Raw genomic sequence first — 15,794 nt, forward strand, 5'->3', positions numbered from 1 at the left:
GTTTCAGCAAGTTTAGGGCATCACAAAGAGTATCAGAGCCTCTGATAAGGAGTGAAATCCCAGCCTCCCCTACCAGCAGTAATACACATGCACACATGCACATACACAATGCTTCCACAATTAAGACAACATGTCATTAATTGAAATCAGGTCACAAACAGCAACTCAACCATGTTTTGCTCAGTCTTGGAATGGTTGTTTATTCCAAAGTCATGAAGCTTCCTGTAAAGTAAATACCTTCAGAGTACAATGCCATAATTATATGATGTATAAACATATGGTGCTTTGTCAAATACAATAAAAGACATAAAATCACATTAAGATGATCTGCTAATATAACAGAATGTAAAAGTAACATCTGAACAGCAAAAAGAACTCAGCAGCCAAATACTTTAGTTGTCAGGACCACCATTGAGATAAAATGCTAATTCAGATGAGTATTTTGGGCAAAAAGCCTCCTTTCCATACTGCAACCAGGATTTTGTATTTTAACAAAACAAATTTAAAATGAAGGACTATTTGCCAGGCAAATCAAAACTCTTTTTTGGTGTGGTTGTCCATATTTTACTGGTCGAAAAAAAGAAGACAGGACTTTAGAAAGAAACGTAATGCAGTTTGGTGTAAAATCTCAGAGAATTTGAATTCTTCTAATTACACTGAAAATCCTACGCAGAGTGACAGGTTTGTAGGGTAATTCTCTTAGAGCATGGGATAAAGCTCAAGAGCCCTATCTGAGTCCTCTTTTTAGCCAATGGATTCCATTTACCCTCACAATACTGTGTAACTAAGGAAGGGACACTGAGGGAAAAGATCATTACTCATAAAAAAGAGAAGAATAAATAAACCCCCAAAAATAGGAAAAAAACCCCAAACCCAGAGCTTTTTTAATGATCAATTTTCTAGTTCTGCCTTATTATATAGACAACTGGTAAAAATTGTCCTTCATTTTAGTGGAACTAACAGACTCAGAAACTTACTGCTTACTCTTTGAAGGTTTATGAGGCATGCAGGTACAACAGCAGCATATTTAAGTCCTTCCAGTCAGTGAAACACAGTTCCTCTGTTATGCTGGGGGGCAGCAAGCTGAAGCTACAAAATGGGCTGTTTCACACAGCAAGAGTATGACTGGTTATAGACATGAACCCACCATTCTTTTTCTTAAAGTCAAGCTTGGGTGAAAAACTTACAAATGAAAGTTCAGGGCCAAATTTTGCTTTCTGTTCCACTTGGAAACTAAGCAGACATTTCTCTTCAAAGAATTGTACCACATCCTGGTCTATAAAAACATAAGAACAGACTGAAATTACATTAATATAAACAGGTACCTCTGAAAAGAACATTGAGTACTCAAAATTGTGGACATTTATGTGAATACTTTCCAAAATTGTTATCTTGCACATTGTACAGATATAAAAAATAAATGTCACCTTCCTTTTTAATAAATTATTTTTATTTCAGCTCTAGTGGCAAGGATATATAATTACAGAACTGGAAATTCAGAAAGAATTTTCTGGTCTCTTCCTTTCAGGACAGGAAAGATTGAGAGAAGAATGTGGTCAGAAGTGAAAAAGTTAAGACCTGCAGCTACAGAAAAGACAAGACATTAATTTCTTTGTGTCATTTTACATGTTAACTGTAAATAAATACTTTCAGGGCTAATTTCTTAAAAGAAAAATTGGAAAGCTGACCTCAGTTTAATGCTTTTTCCAAATTTTAGGGATGGCAAGAATTTCCTTTGTGCCCCACATCGTCCTTCCTGAGACTGGATTTTAATTAATTTGACTAGTGGGATAACAGCCTAAGGTCTTGTCAGCATACTCACACTTGTACCAGGGGCTCCAGTTCCTGCCTATTTACCACATCAAACTCTCACATTTGGGCTTTTGAGTCTGAAATAATTAGCCAAAGTAAGACAAAAAGCGATCATGTCTTCTCAGAAGACATGAAACCCAAGTCTAGACCTGCTACAGACATTGCCTGGAAGGTTCAGATGACAGTGTAGACATGATCCTAGAGAGATGTCTTGCTTCAAAAGGAAGACACTGAATTGCTGAAGCTCAGATTGTGGTACAATTGCTTACTTTGAACTGTACTTTTTCACTACTGAAGGCTGAAAAGAAAAAAAAATCAAAAACAAAGAATGGTTTGCTATTAGAAAATAAGAGTTTTTTCAAGCTGATTTCCACTCTTCTAAGCATCTTGGAAGAATTCTTTTAAAATAGGCATGTTTTGGACACACAAGCATTTTCAATGTAAAAAAAAGATGTTTCAGATTTTTTTGTTTGGTTGATTCTGAAAATGAAATTAGATTTACATTAAAAATGTAAAATCATACATCTTTAAAGAAACTGCCTATATACACATTATAGAACTAATATAGCTGGGCCCTTCAAAATACTTTTTTAGACATCAATTTGAGGGAAGCTACCACAATTATGACTTTTCTTCTCATCTACCACAGATCAAGAGAACCACTTTTTACCCAAACATATTTCATCAAATTTACTCCGGCAAAGGATCAGAAGGAACACAGAGAGAGGGAAACTCAGCGTGTGTAAGGGTTTCACAACCTGGCACATTTGGACTAAGGGTACCTGTTTCAGAAAAAGCTGATTAATAAGCCCAGAGCTTCTTCAATATATGAAGCCTGGAAGAGGGTCCTGGTCACATCTGAACCTCTGTGAAACCTCTGCCCTTCTGCACTCACAGCAGCATCAGGATCTCCCTCTCAAAGAGGCAGAGCCTAACATATGTGTTGGGCTCCTTAACAGCACAATACTTCTTTCCCTTTATAAACAATGAGCTCTCAAGCTCCCAGAAGCAAAGAAACCAGGCAAGGAAATATTTAGTCAGTGAAAGAAGAAAATTACATGCAGCTGATAAAGTAGGGGCTGTATAGAAACAGCAAATGGAACTGAAAAAAGAAACCCTTTCCATCACTGCCCAGTGTCCTGAAATGCCTACGTGTGAAAGCAGAAGCATGACTTCATTTCAATGGTAGCCACAAGTGAGTAATCTGACTTTTTCAAAACCAAATCCCCAATTCTCATTCAGAAGATGATGTAATCTTTGCTCTTATGAGTTTCCTCACTTTCTACATATCTGTCCTGTAGCACTGCCCCTTCTCTGATTGCCAGAAGCATCTCCAGCATTGGGATGCTGCACTCCTCATTTTTTGCTGAAGCTAATCAAAGAGACTACAAGAGCCCCACTGGATTGTGCATACCAGGATCATTACACAGGTCGGTGCATGCTGCATAAAATTGAAGCCCTCTGCATTTCCCAAAATGGCATTTTCCTGAGTCACAGGAAACAGAATGGAAAAAGCGTCCTAATACACTTTGTGCTATGGAGGGAGGAAGAGCTCAATGAAGGACTATGTGATACATGGGTGATGATGTATCCAGTGACCCAAAGGTTCAAACAAACCTCTAGATGAAGGCTGAGGTTATATGCAGAGAGGAAGAGAAGAATCTGAAAGCCCAGCTCCCTCTAATCTTCCATGGTGATGGAGCAGATCAAGATGAGTGAAGCACAAAGGCATCCAGCTCCAACAGACAATGATATTTTTCTATCAGGTGGAGATCCTCTGCCAAGTTCCATCTAAGCTATATTATAAAGCTTTGAGGCATATGTTTTTGTCAAAAACTGTATATCAAACTGTTACTAGGGCTTAAAGAGTCAAAAAGAATAATGTCATAAGTGAATCTTCACATATATAGCAAATATTTTTTAACAGTTAATTATGTTGCTCTGATACAACAAAAGAAAAATGCAGCACTTGTGTCTTCTCTGGAGAGATTTTGCCATTTATTCCTCAGGAACACTAGCAAAATGGGCAGAGTATATACAGTTATGGGTGGAAGTTTGCATTTACCATCCTCCTCTGTTCTAAACAGTAGATGTTTTCAAGCATCTAACACCTAATGAGGTACAATAACATAGCCTGCTTCCCTGGCCCTGAACCACATGCTTCTCAAAGCTAGAGAAATACACAGGGTATGTCCGTACCTTCAGCTATCCATGGCACTGTGACTGTACCCAAAGGTCAGACCAGCTCATTGCCTACACAATTCACCCTCAGGTATGACAGCTCTGAGCTCCAGGCTTGAAAGTGCACAGAGGAGGCTCATCTAGCTCTGTCTAAAACACCTGTCCTCTCACTCTGCACAGGCCAAGAGCCCCAGACTACACCTTTGCCAAAGCATACCTAGGACTGGCCTGGGCTCATCATGGTTCAGAGATGTGACAGTGATCTGGCTTGCTTCTGACCACAGATCATGTATCACTGACATACTCTCCTTAAAACAATTACAAGGAATCACAGAATAGCCTGAGCTGGAAAGGACCCACAAGAATCATCATTTAAGTGAATGGTCCGTCTGGGGATCAAACCCACAACCTCAGCCCTGCCTCTTCCCAGCAGCTTGCAGAGCTACTGTGCATCATTCCTAACCAGGCTGTTCCAAGTGCAGCTTGGGACACAGTCCACTCTATTTTGCATTTCTCTCAGACTATTCAAGGGAGAAGCAAAAGCTCAGAGGCGTTATTTATTCAATTCGGAAGCAACCCGTTATCGCTTTGTTACACTTCTAACATACAAACACCATGACACAGGAGGGAACCCGTTATCCCTGAATAAGAAATGGCATGCTCTTTTGAAATCAAAACAAGTGCCCTGCTGCCAATGAATATATTCTTGGTTACAGCACAAGGAGGAAGTTTTCACTTTTCCTCCCCCATCTCTCATCCAAATTTCTTCCCCAGGGTTGCAGAGTATGAGATGAGCAACGTGACCTTGCAATGACAGAATTTTAATGAGTGACTGGTGCACCAAAAGCGATGCAGCAGCGTCTCCCTGCTCAGTGTTGCTATGTACACTAGACATTTATATAACACTGCTTCTCATCCTCAAGGCTGTCCTTTCCTAGGGTCAGCAGCAACAAACACAAAATTTATTTATCAAACTGCCAAAGCTACTTGCAGCTGACACAGAGAACTCTACACTTCAGTATTTTGGTGAAAAGGAGTTAATAGGTAAAGCTTTTTCCCAATTCCACAGCTGCTGAATAGAAGTAGATGTTTTTCAGAAGTAAGTTAACTTGAAAGAGTAAAGGTTTTATTTCAAAGAAATTGCTTATTTCCAGGGTGTTTGCTATAATATAGTAGTTTTCTTCTGGGCTTTAGCACTGAGTTGTGCATGGAAATGGAATGCATTTGCATACATTAGCTCTCAACCCCCAGGGAGATTCTGTATCTACATCTAGAAAATGGGGTTTGGTTTTAATTTCTAACAATGAGAAACTAAGAAGAATGTCTCCTCCCTCCCCTTGGCTCCCAGGTAAAAAAAAACTTTACCCTGTTTATTGTTTGCATTCATCATCCTCTCCTACCCTACTTGAGTTGCTCCTCAGTTGACAGCAGTTTACCTGGAGCTCCAGGACCAGCCTTCCCTCTCATACAAGGGCTCTGTTAAGAAGCAGTCTCTAACTGGGACATGTAGCTTTTCCCAGCTTTCTCTCTGCGCCCATGTAATAATGGGACAGATCCACTGCTCTTAGTACAGATCCAGCACCTGTCTCTTAGAAATAGGATCCCTCTAGAGAATATAACACTTCAGGCATGGCAAACCTTGAGGATCCAAGATTAGAGATATTCATAATATCAGAGGAAGTGCATAGCATTGCTTGGTACCAAAACGGATCTCATCCCTCTTACAACATGGGTGATACAATTAGCAGGATACTAAACCTTCAGGTAATAACCTCCAGATAAAAACTTTCAGAAATCCTCATCCAGCCCTTTTAAGGAGAAGCATTTGTTGCTCAAACCCTTTGTGTCAGAGCATTCATTATACATGTCAGTCCAGCAGAGGACTCAGGTTTTTAACCTTAAAAGATGCTAATTAATCTACTGTGCCTACAAAAGAAATTTCAGTTTCTAGGGTTTACTATGCTTAGTACAGGCACTAAAATACCAGGCTCTTTATGGGAATGAAGAGTCTCATTTCAGCTCCATGCATTTTACCAGTGCATCACCGTAGTGGCTTTAAATGAAATACAGCAGCAGCAGAAACAATGCAAATCCCAAATCACCATTCACAGTTGAGTCATCAGCTATATTATATACATACATATATATATATCCCTGAAAAACGTACATTCATAGCAGAAAACCTCAGCTCAGCACAGGCACCAATGGAATTTAGATTAAATCTTTTTTTTTTTAATCCTCTTGGCTAAAACAATGAAAACCATTTGAAATTGTGAGGGATGGAAAATTGGCAGAAAAATTGGATGCATAATCCAGACAAGAGGAGATCCACCTTGCTGTATATCAAAATGGTGAGTTTATTAAATGATTGCCAGGCTGAAGTGAAAATTAATCTCCTTAGAAGCCCTTTTATTTTTCAAAAGAGTAAACACTGCATCTTAATAACTTTGCCTCTTTGACTTATGGTCCTTGAACTGCTATAGGCAATGTTTCTTTGCCTCATGTCTGCTTCTCCTAAGCCATGTCTTATGATTTGAAACTATAACCTGGTGTATTAAAGGTTGAGTAGAGGTTTTCCTCTTAGGCTGCTGTTCTTCATTAACATTACCATTAATGGTAAATCTTCTCTGCTCTGTTAGGCTGTTATAGCTGAATTACTGTTCCCAACATGGCTGGTCTGCTACTTAATGCATTATCTGCCCTTTCTCAGCCAACTCCAAATCTCTTTGCCACCTATGTGCTAGAGGCTAGAAGAGGAGAAAAAGACAAGGAAGAACTCACATGCTAGCAGTAGTATCACATACTGAAATAGGGAAGTGTTGCGCCAAACAAAGGGCTGGGATAATCACTGTGGAGGGATAGACTGTTCTGCAGACTTCAGTGGTGAAGGTCAGTCCACACCAGGCCTTCTCATGCAAGAACAGGGTTCACCTCTGCTGTTCTTTGTTGTGGCAGTGGACATTTACTCACACAAGTAATCTCAGTGATATGGGAATAGGTACATCTGATTAATCCTGCTGTTAGCTGTGTAAAGCCTTGAGTCCCACACTGCTGCACAAGGGCTGGATTCATGTTGCCTGAAAAGGGCTTGGTTTTCATCATGGTATGGAAACATTCCTGGTCTAAAAAAAGAGTCCTTAAACAATTCTGATGAATAAAACACAAAAATCTTGCTGCACAAACACTGAGAGGTCTGCAACTTTGTGAAAGACCGAGTGAAAACTGGGAAAATATGGGGTGGGATCCTTCTGCCAGCAGGACACTTATGATAGACTCACAGGACAAAGCTTAAAGTGCAAAATGATGCTCAATTATGTAAATTCCAGTCTGCAAACATGGAATTGAGTGCTGTCAGCCTTCACTTACTTGTCTGGCACTGAGTTATATTTTTACATATATTTGGCCAATAGATATAAAAGCAGTGGAGTTTAAAAGAGGGCTTGACTCTGTTTTGCAAGCTGAAGACACACTCAGAAAGAGCAATGACAACATGGCCTGTAGAAAGCTTGTGTTTATCATAATATCTGCCACTCCTGAAGCCAAGTCACGGTCACTCAACAATCCTTAAGCTTTTTGCTCCTCTTACAGAAGCACAGCTCAAGGAAAAGGAAAAAAAAGCAACTGAAGCTCTTAGACTTCCCCAAACTCTTCCTCACCTGGTCTAGTGATTACTCAAATCAGCAACAGAAAGGTTTTCCCAAAATAAAACATAAGCACATTTGCATAGCAATTAGCTCTTTCTACTGCTTGTGCACTAAAGTGATCCCAAAACATTAATTAAGTCTCAAAACACTCCAGAAAGGCCGACAGTCCAGAGCTTGTTTCACAAGTGGGTCAGCTAGTCAGATACAGCACAAAGGCAGAAAAGAGGACAGCCTGGATCTGCTTTGATCTTGCTGTGACAGCACTGCTTAATGTAACAACATGTGCTTAACATGCCTACAAATAGCATCAACTCCTGCAACAGTGCAGAATAACAGCACTGTACTAGTATTACTATTTTAATTATAAAGTGTTACCTATGCAGAAGCTGAGCCAGAAAATACAATCTGTTTTAGCACAGAGCTAACTGCAAAACTAGCTGCTCATTATATGGTAATGGAGCTGATATCTGTCAGAGGAGATGTAAAACCACAAACAACATAGTGATTAGATGACTCTAAACTATATTTTAAAAGCATGAGATACTAGATCCTGAAACTAGAGGAAAAGATCACTTTCTAGTTGTGGGTAACAGATGCAGGCATGATGTAAATCATGCTTCAAACTAACAGCCAGAAAACAAAGTATGCAGGACCTACAATATCCAGTATCTATGCATTTTGCCAACAGCTTTATGTTTATTATAAAATCTATGCAGGCAGTATTAGAAATAAATCTTACTGATTAAAAAGAATCTAATCCTTTGCTGCACACCTCCAGCTTTACAGTGATGGATGAATGAGATCCAGCAGGAAAATAATGGTCCTTTCTTCCTCAAAGAGAAAAATATAAAAATCAGTAGCTGTAATGTAGGCTCCCATCTCACACTGCATTTCTATTTTGGCTTCTCTCATCTGGGCTACTTCGAGAATTTTCGTCACTAGGAATTCATCTGTCTCTGCTTCTTTCCTTCCTGCCCGGATTTCAAATTGGGCAGAACCAGAGGTAAGGACTTCAATGCCAAGTCTGGACACTGAGTAACACATTCCCATGTGGCTTCACTGGTGCATCTCCACCCTGCTGCTCACTGAGTGCAGCTCTCAAGCAGAAGCTGCCAAGGCAAAGACCAAACTCATTCTCACTGTTATACATGCAGGATGCCTATACACCACCTACCAGAAAAATGCTTCCCTCTGCACACTCACACTGACACTTGCAGACTCCAGTACAGAATCTGTGTCCCAGTCAGAAATTTAGCACCTTTCAAACTAAAATAAAAAAGATATTCATTGGACAGATGTAAATGAAAGCAAATGCACTGCCCTAAATACAGGTGAACCACAGGCACGAGGGTTCTCAAGCCAGCCTCTGCCTGTGTATGCTGCAAACACTACATTGTACTGCTCCCAAGCTTCTGCTGGAGAGCAAGGGGAAGGTTTTTCACCATGTTAGAGTGATGTTGCTCTATTAAGAGAAACTAGAGTGGTGATTATTTATGCCAGCTAAGTGTCTGATCCTGTTTAAATGCCCTCATCCCAGCAAAGTAAGAAAAAGGGAGAAAAGAAGAAATAAAGGAAGTGGATTGGCTATTTGGATGGACAAAAAAGGTGCTCCTCAGAACCAAAAAGTTATGAAGTACCAGTTTCAACCTTTAGCTCTCCCATGGCAATTACAGGCAGAAAACAGCTGAAAGGAGGAGAAGGGAAGGAGAGCTTAAAATTGGGATGTTTTGAGATCTTCCTCTAGGGAACAAACTGAAAGCATACTGCAGCTCCTGCAAGGTTTCTATGTGCAGACATCAGCCAAGGAGCCACAAAGCTGATGGGTTCCTTCTCACTCTGCTGTAGATCTGGTCTCATCCTGCTTTCAATAGCACCAGGGTAAACAAGGGTGGCTCCAGGGAAGACACTCAAAGGATCACAGTCAACCAAACTGGGACCCCTAAAACTGGATTTCAACCTGCTATGCTGTAAAATAATCTGTCAGAGAATCTGAAAGCTTGAAGCGTTTAACATTCAGGGCACGTGAGTGCAGAGTGAGTGCAACTTCCATGTTGAGTGTGTGGTATAATAAAACTTCAGGTCCTGTCTGTTCCTGTTCATTGCTTTTCTTGTTCCACCTCTTTATGGCTGCATAAATCATAATTATTTTGCAAACTCAATGAATACTGAACTGATGCAAGATACAGAGTTCTCCATGTACAGATGTGTGCTTGCCAAAAGGCTGTGACTAACATCACAGCAGAGGCTGCCCACTGGTGCTACACAATTGTGCTCACTTTTCCTTAGGATAACTTCATTACAGAAGTAGACTAGCAAGAGTAACACTCTATATTTTAAATACAGAATCCCAGTTCTGCAATGTATAATAAAATCTTTAATATGGAGTATTTTCACCCCAAAGCCTTAAGATTTGTATACCAACAAAAGAAAGAGTCTTTGGCCACTTGGATTAACCTGGGGTTTCATTACTGATCCAGCTTCAGAGGACTGAAGTGGAAGAAGTTCAAACATTCCACAGACTCTTCTTCCATCAGCTTTTAAAGCAATTGTGTCTTTCCCCAGCTTCTGTACTTTTTAATTAACAGAAACAAATCCAAAGAATCCCTCCCACCACAAATATTGTGTGAGTGTATTTGAGTAAAAGCACTGATTATTTGTTGGTATGGTGCTGTATCCATCAGTCTTAAATAATCATAAATAAAAACATTTGTGCTATTCTTTGGTACATTTGTCTGTTTAAACCACAGCTGAACTTTTACGTTGTACAAACAAAAAATTGCACTTTTATCTTCTAGAGAGTCTTGCTCCAACAGACTTTCAGCTGAAGGATTCTTTATTGTACTCAAACCTTGTCCCATAAGAGTTGCTGCTGTTGCTCAGTTTATGAAGTATCTTAGAGATTTTGTTTGGTCCACAGCAGAAAACTCCAATGGTCTTCCTGTAAAAAAAAAAAAAAAAAAAAAAAAAAAAAAAGGGAAGGGGTAGTTATGACATTGTGAATAAACAGTAATTTCCAATAGTAGACAGAATTGGATCCTGGCCTCATGGTATTATACATAACCCACCTACACACAGATTTTAGGGTGAGAACAGTTCACTAGATGATGCAGTTAGTTTTACTGAAGCCACCACATCTATCCCAAGTATCCCTACAACAAACTCTGTTATTTATCTGACTAAGACAGCTCTAAGGAAAAAGTGCTTCCTCTTAGTCTCAAGATACAAATTATGAAATATGACTATTTTTCACTCTATTTTTTTTTCCATGATTAATCACTTTTTTGTTTAAAATATGTCTCACTGTAAAGACTTCCTTAGTGTAACTCATGAATTACACAAGCATATCTATTCACTAACAGTGATTCGTTACACTAATGAAAACAGAGCACTACTAACCCATGATTATTTCTGGCAGCAACAGAATAATTTTACTGCTTTACTTTCACATTAGCATGCAGTTTTCCCTTCAACATCTATACTGGGAAATCTTACAAAAAGTCAAACACAGAGTACGATCCTTGTTCATCACCCATAGATCTTGGCCCGGGCTCTTTAGTCAACCTGAATTTTTCATACCACTCTACTGACAAAAGCTCTTTGCTCTCTGGTCACTTTTAAATTAGGCTGTAAGTCAGACTCACAGTCATACAACATTTTAGGGCTCAGAACTGTAGCCAACATCTGAACAAAGCACATCCACCACAGCAGGACTGAGCCATTCACAACATTCACTATCTCCCTTTTTTTTTAAGATGAGGAGAGGAAAAGACAATGCAGTGCTGCCTTTTCTGTATCATGGGAAAAAAATCATCTTCCTGCTGAAATTGTGTCACTACAGAAAAAGATCTAAAATATACTAGGATGAAGAAAAAGCATACAAGAGGGAACATGGCTCTAACTATTGTGATCTATAGCACTCACCAAGAGGATGGAGATTTGGGTTCTGGGTTCTGCTTCCAGGACTGTTTCTATATTTTATCCAGTAACTGTTTAATATACAATATTTTAGCATATGCAAAATAATCAAATTCAGTTTAAAGCTCCCTGTGCATGTGTTTGATGAGAGGAGGGAACTAAGATAAGAAGAAATCTTTGATGTGTACATGCTAGGTGTCAGGCAGCTGCTGGAATAGCATGGCAGTGCACAGGCAACAGTGCCCAGCAACACTGGCAGGGTACAACTGAGCACTCAAACATCAAAAATCACCAAAAAGTTATGCAGGTAACTGCAGTGGTGTCCTTGTGCAGGCACCTTACAATGCAGATTTTAATTGTCTTCAAGGACAATCTCTTCTATCAATCCATGGCAAAGTCATAAGTCATACTTTCCTCACCCTTATATTTATCTATTAAGCTTTCCTGTTCTGGCAGTACTCCTTTTAATGGCAATGGGTGTTGTGCTGGTGGCTGAATTTATTGCAATAATGAGAGAACTCTTGCTTTTTGCTCTCAAGTAAGATTCCTCAGCACTTGCAGACTCTGAAATCCCTCTAATCTGTGACCACTAGAGAAAAAGGATTCATGAGCTGCCAGCAAGACTCTGTCTTCTACTGTGCATTTAATTGAAATAATGAATGTTGCTGTTGGGTTTGGGTGGGGTTTTTTTTATTTTTCTTTTTCTTTAGTTGAATTACTACAATAAACCCCAAAGAGGTCGGCTGCCCCTTTCCCTTTCATTACATATGAAGTAAATACATACTGCCAATGTATTCCCATCCCAGCAACAACCTTCCAAGGTATACGGATATTTTGGCTAGTAATCAGAATCACAGGAAGGTTAAACAATTTGCCTGAAGTCACACAAGAGACCCATGGTACGGCCTCCTAAAACCCAGCTGAGTCACTGTCCTGTACAGTGAGCCACAGGCTCTCAGACTGCCTTCCTGGGATACCCACCATCAGGACCTAGTCTGGACACCCCTTCACACACCATCTACCTTCCTCCCCTCTGTCCCTACCTGCAGATGCCTCCCCCCTTCTCCCCCAGCTCCTGCCTGGCTGCTGGACCACACACAGAAAGGTGGCTGAGAAAAGCTGCTACATGGAGCAGCACATTACTACCCTGAGCTGATGGCTTTAACTGTTTATCTGTCACTTGCTTGGGACAAAGTTTCACTTTGTGGCTTAGGTGAAAACAGGCAGCTGTGTAGTACTATATCTGAAAATCTTCAATAATACCATTAACATTTTTACAGTTAAGGAAACTATGTTACAGGCCATTCTTTGTAATAATTATAAACTTCAATACAGAATTTACTGATTCAGAACACTAAGCAAGTAACTTCTCAGTGTTCCTATGGAATGAGTAGGTTGACATATATTCGTACATCCACTTTATGAACAGTAGGAGTTGAGAAAGATTAAATACTTTGCTGCATTGAGAGGACAGAGTCAGGACTTGAAATATTCCTCTTTTAAATCCCATATTCATTCCTAGAGAGAAGTTTCTTCTTTAGAAAACATGATAAATGTATCATGGTGCTCCATGCTTTTTTCTCCTACAAGTATTCATGTCTTTTTCTAGGTTCTTCTCTACCTGGAAAAAAGCACATGCCCTTTTGACCTAAGCAAACTGAGCATGGTGCAAGCTTTTCATCCAGGACACAACTGAACAGGAACAAGGCTATTGTTCCATTCTCCCACAAAAAGCATGAAAAAACAAGACCTGTAATTTATTACATAACTGTTCCAAATCAGATTGGGTCTGCAGGTGCCATGTGAAATATGAACAGTAGATGGCATACATCTGCTCCTCTTGTCCTGAAAATCAAAAAGGATCAGGAACCTGATGCTGGGTCGTCCCATGTCACGCTCTGGAAGGTCTGGCAAAGCTCAGACACTTACAAATGCACTTTGCTTATTTGGGACCCATACAGCAACAACAGCAACAATTCACAAAGCACACAGCAATCAGACAGCTACACAGAGAGAGAGAGAGAGCTTTGCCAGCTGCCTGTTTATTTATATGCAGCTTTTCCTAAAATCACAAGATAAAAACTGGAAAATATCTCGGCTGCCCATAAACAAGCCCAAGGGGATGATTGCAAATGTGAAAGTCTGAACGCTGGCACCAGATGTTGGAAACAACTTGATTGACCTGTTTTGCTTTAGTTTGGCTTTTTTTGTCTCTGTAGAGCAGCAGGGACATTTAGGTGGAAAGTTACAGAGAAATAAGAACTGAAATAAAGCTAGTAGCAGACCTGGAAATTGAACTAGTGGGAAAAACTGAAGTTCCCATCTCATTCAAGGTAAATTTCTGCAGGACAGCTGAGGTTGTCAAAGGCTTCACTACTGTACACTGTTACAAGTAACTACATCTATAGGTACAGACCTATATAAATCTTGAGAAAGAGATGACAAAGAGGGACAAAGCCTACATCTTAGCAAGGTAATCAAAAGAGAGTATTATTTTGGTATTAAAGACACCTTGCTTGAAAATGGTGGCCCAATTTAAAGACCTGATGTGAAAATGCAGAGGAAATGGTACTTGAAGTCTAATTAGGAGTAATGCAATGGAAAGCAAAAAAGAAAAATCAAGTATGACTACTACTACTAATGGCTTCATCTATATTATGTGCTCTTACATCCTTGGAGCGAAGTGGCAGGAACCTCATAATTTTCATTTTTTAAATCTGCACTCATATAGTTAAACAAAGACATTAGAATAGAGCATAAAAGGTCAACAGTCCACTATGCAGAGATCTTTGAGCCCAGAGAGTCAGCTTGGTTCTCTTTCCCTTTCTTTCCCATGGCTATTTACTCTAAATCCCTTCTCTAAGTGTGAAAATTCTACTAGAGACATAGCAGCCTGTGGGGTGTCCTGCTCACAACATATGACCTGAATCCAAGACAAGTATTGTCAGCAGCTGACACTGAGTGATACAGTGGAACATTTGGCACTCAGTATTTCTCAAGAGCCAGGGCTCAGTGTCCCCTAGTCCTATCTAGCCTCAGAAGAGAAGAGTCAACAAGCCACTGGGCAGATTTCACTTTGCAAGTGCAAGAGAGGACAAAAAGTTCTTGAGGGAAAATTCTGCAAAGCACCTCTCAACCTGATGCACCCAGATTGCTATCAACAGCTACTCAGGGGACGTTTGCTCCCACACCACTGACTTTGCTAGAAGTGGATTAGGGAAGATTCACACAGTCCCTTCTTTAGATCAGCTTTTTAGGCAATAAACTGCCAGTGGCAGATAAAATAGTCAACAAACAAAACTGGATTTGGACAAAGACATTCCATATGGACGTTTTTCCTGGTTTACACTTGTCTTGTTTCAGACTATAACATGCTTTCCTAGCACAGTAAAAAGGCATTGCCAGGTTTTAACAGAGAAAAAAAAATAGCTGGAAATACCCAAAGACAATAAATCATCTGAATAAAAATACCAGTAATTCAAATTGTTCCTTGTGAATTCTGTTTGTAAGCTAGCATTACAAATCATGAATCAACAATTTTAAGAAATATAACTTTATATAAAGAACCAGCATATGCTGAAAGCAAGACACTGCCATGGATGAGAACATATGTAATCACTGTGCAGTGAGATGGAAATCTGCTACTTTTATTTTCTGAGCCACTGAACATCTCAACTACATGAGAAGCTGAAGTGCTCTGAACGCAAAAAAAAAAAAGTGTTTCAGTTTGTATAGGCTATCTCTTAGCAAGATAAATCTCAGAAATATTTTCATACAAACATAGCTAGAAAGAGATATGCCTAGCCATCCAACTGTGGCATCCTTCAAGTGGACGAGCACTTACCTCCTATTGCACTTTGCTATGTCATCAAACAGGAGCTTCCACCGGGGTCGTCCAATCAAAAGCCTGGAGTTTAAAGCTTGATATTTTTCACCAATTATTTTCTGCAAGACACAAAAATTTCCATTCTGCCTGATTTGCAAATTGCCTCATATCACCCAGGGCTCTCATTTCTGCTATTGGCTGACTTGCCAGAGTGCTGAGGTGTAAAACCTGAGCACAAATATCAAATAGTTGTGATGGGAACTGCAGCCATTTTATGCACCAATACCTCTGCTCAGTATCTTTTCAATGGCTCTCCTTGGTGTTAGTTATACGTTGTCTCTCATGCAGCTGCTCATTAATTCCCACATTACTTTTAAACCAATTTATTTAATCCATAAAACAATAACCACGCTTCT

At 39.7% G+C, this 15,794-nt stretch overlaps 1 protein-coding gene across 2 annotated transcripts in view; it reads right to left on the reverse strand.

Moving 5' to 3' along the window:
- Positions 1-174: 174 nt before the first annotated feature.
- Positions 175-15,794, reverse strand: part of NOX4 (NADPH oxidase 4) — a 107,593-nt gene continuing 91,973 nt past the window's right edge. For both annotated transcript variants that reach the window (XM_002186639.6, XM_072926990.1), the window contains 2 exons: positions 15,397-15,497; positions 175-10,575 (listed from right to left, as the gene is read on the reverse strand). In XM_002186639.6, coding sequence (XP_002186675.4) covers positions 10,455-10,575; positions 15,397-15,497 — 222 coding nt within the window. In that variant the 3' untranslated portion in view covers positions 175-10,454. The remainder of the gene's footprint in view (positions 10,576-15,396; positions 15,498-15,794) is intronic.

The sequence above is a fragment of the Taeniopygia guttata genome, chromosome 1 (genome assembly GCF_048771995.1).
Source record: "Taeniopygia guttata chromosome 1, bTaeGut7.mat, whole genome shotgun sequence".
In the NCBI taxonomy this organism is placed as follows: Eukaryota; Metazoa; Chordata; class Aves; order Passeriformes; family Estrildidae; genus Taeniopygia; species Taeniopygia guttata.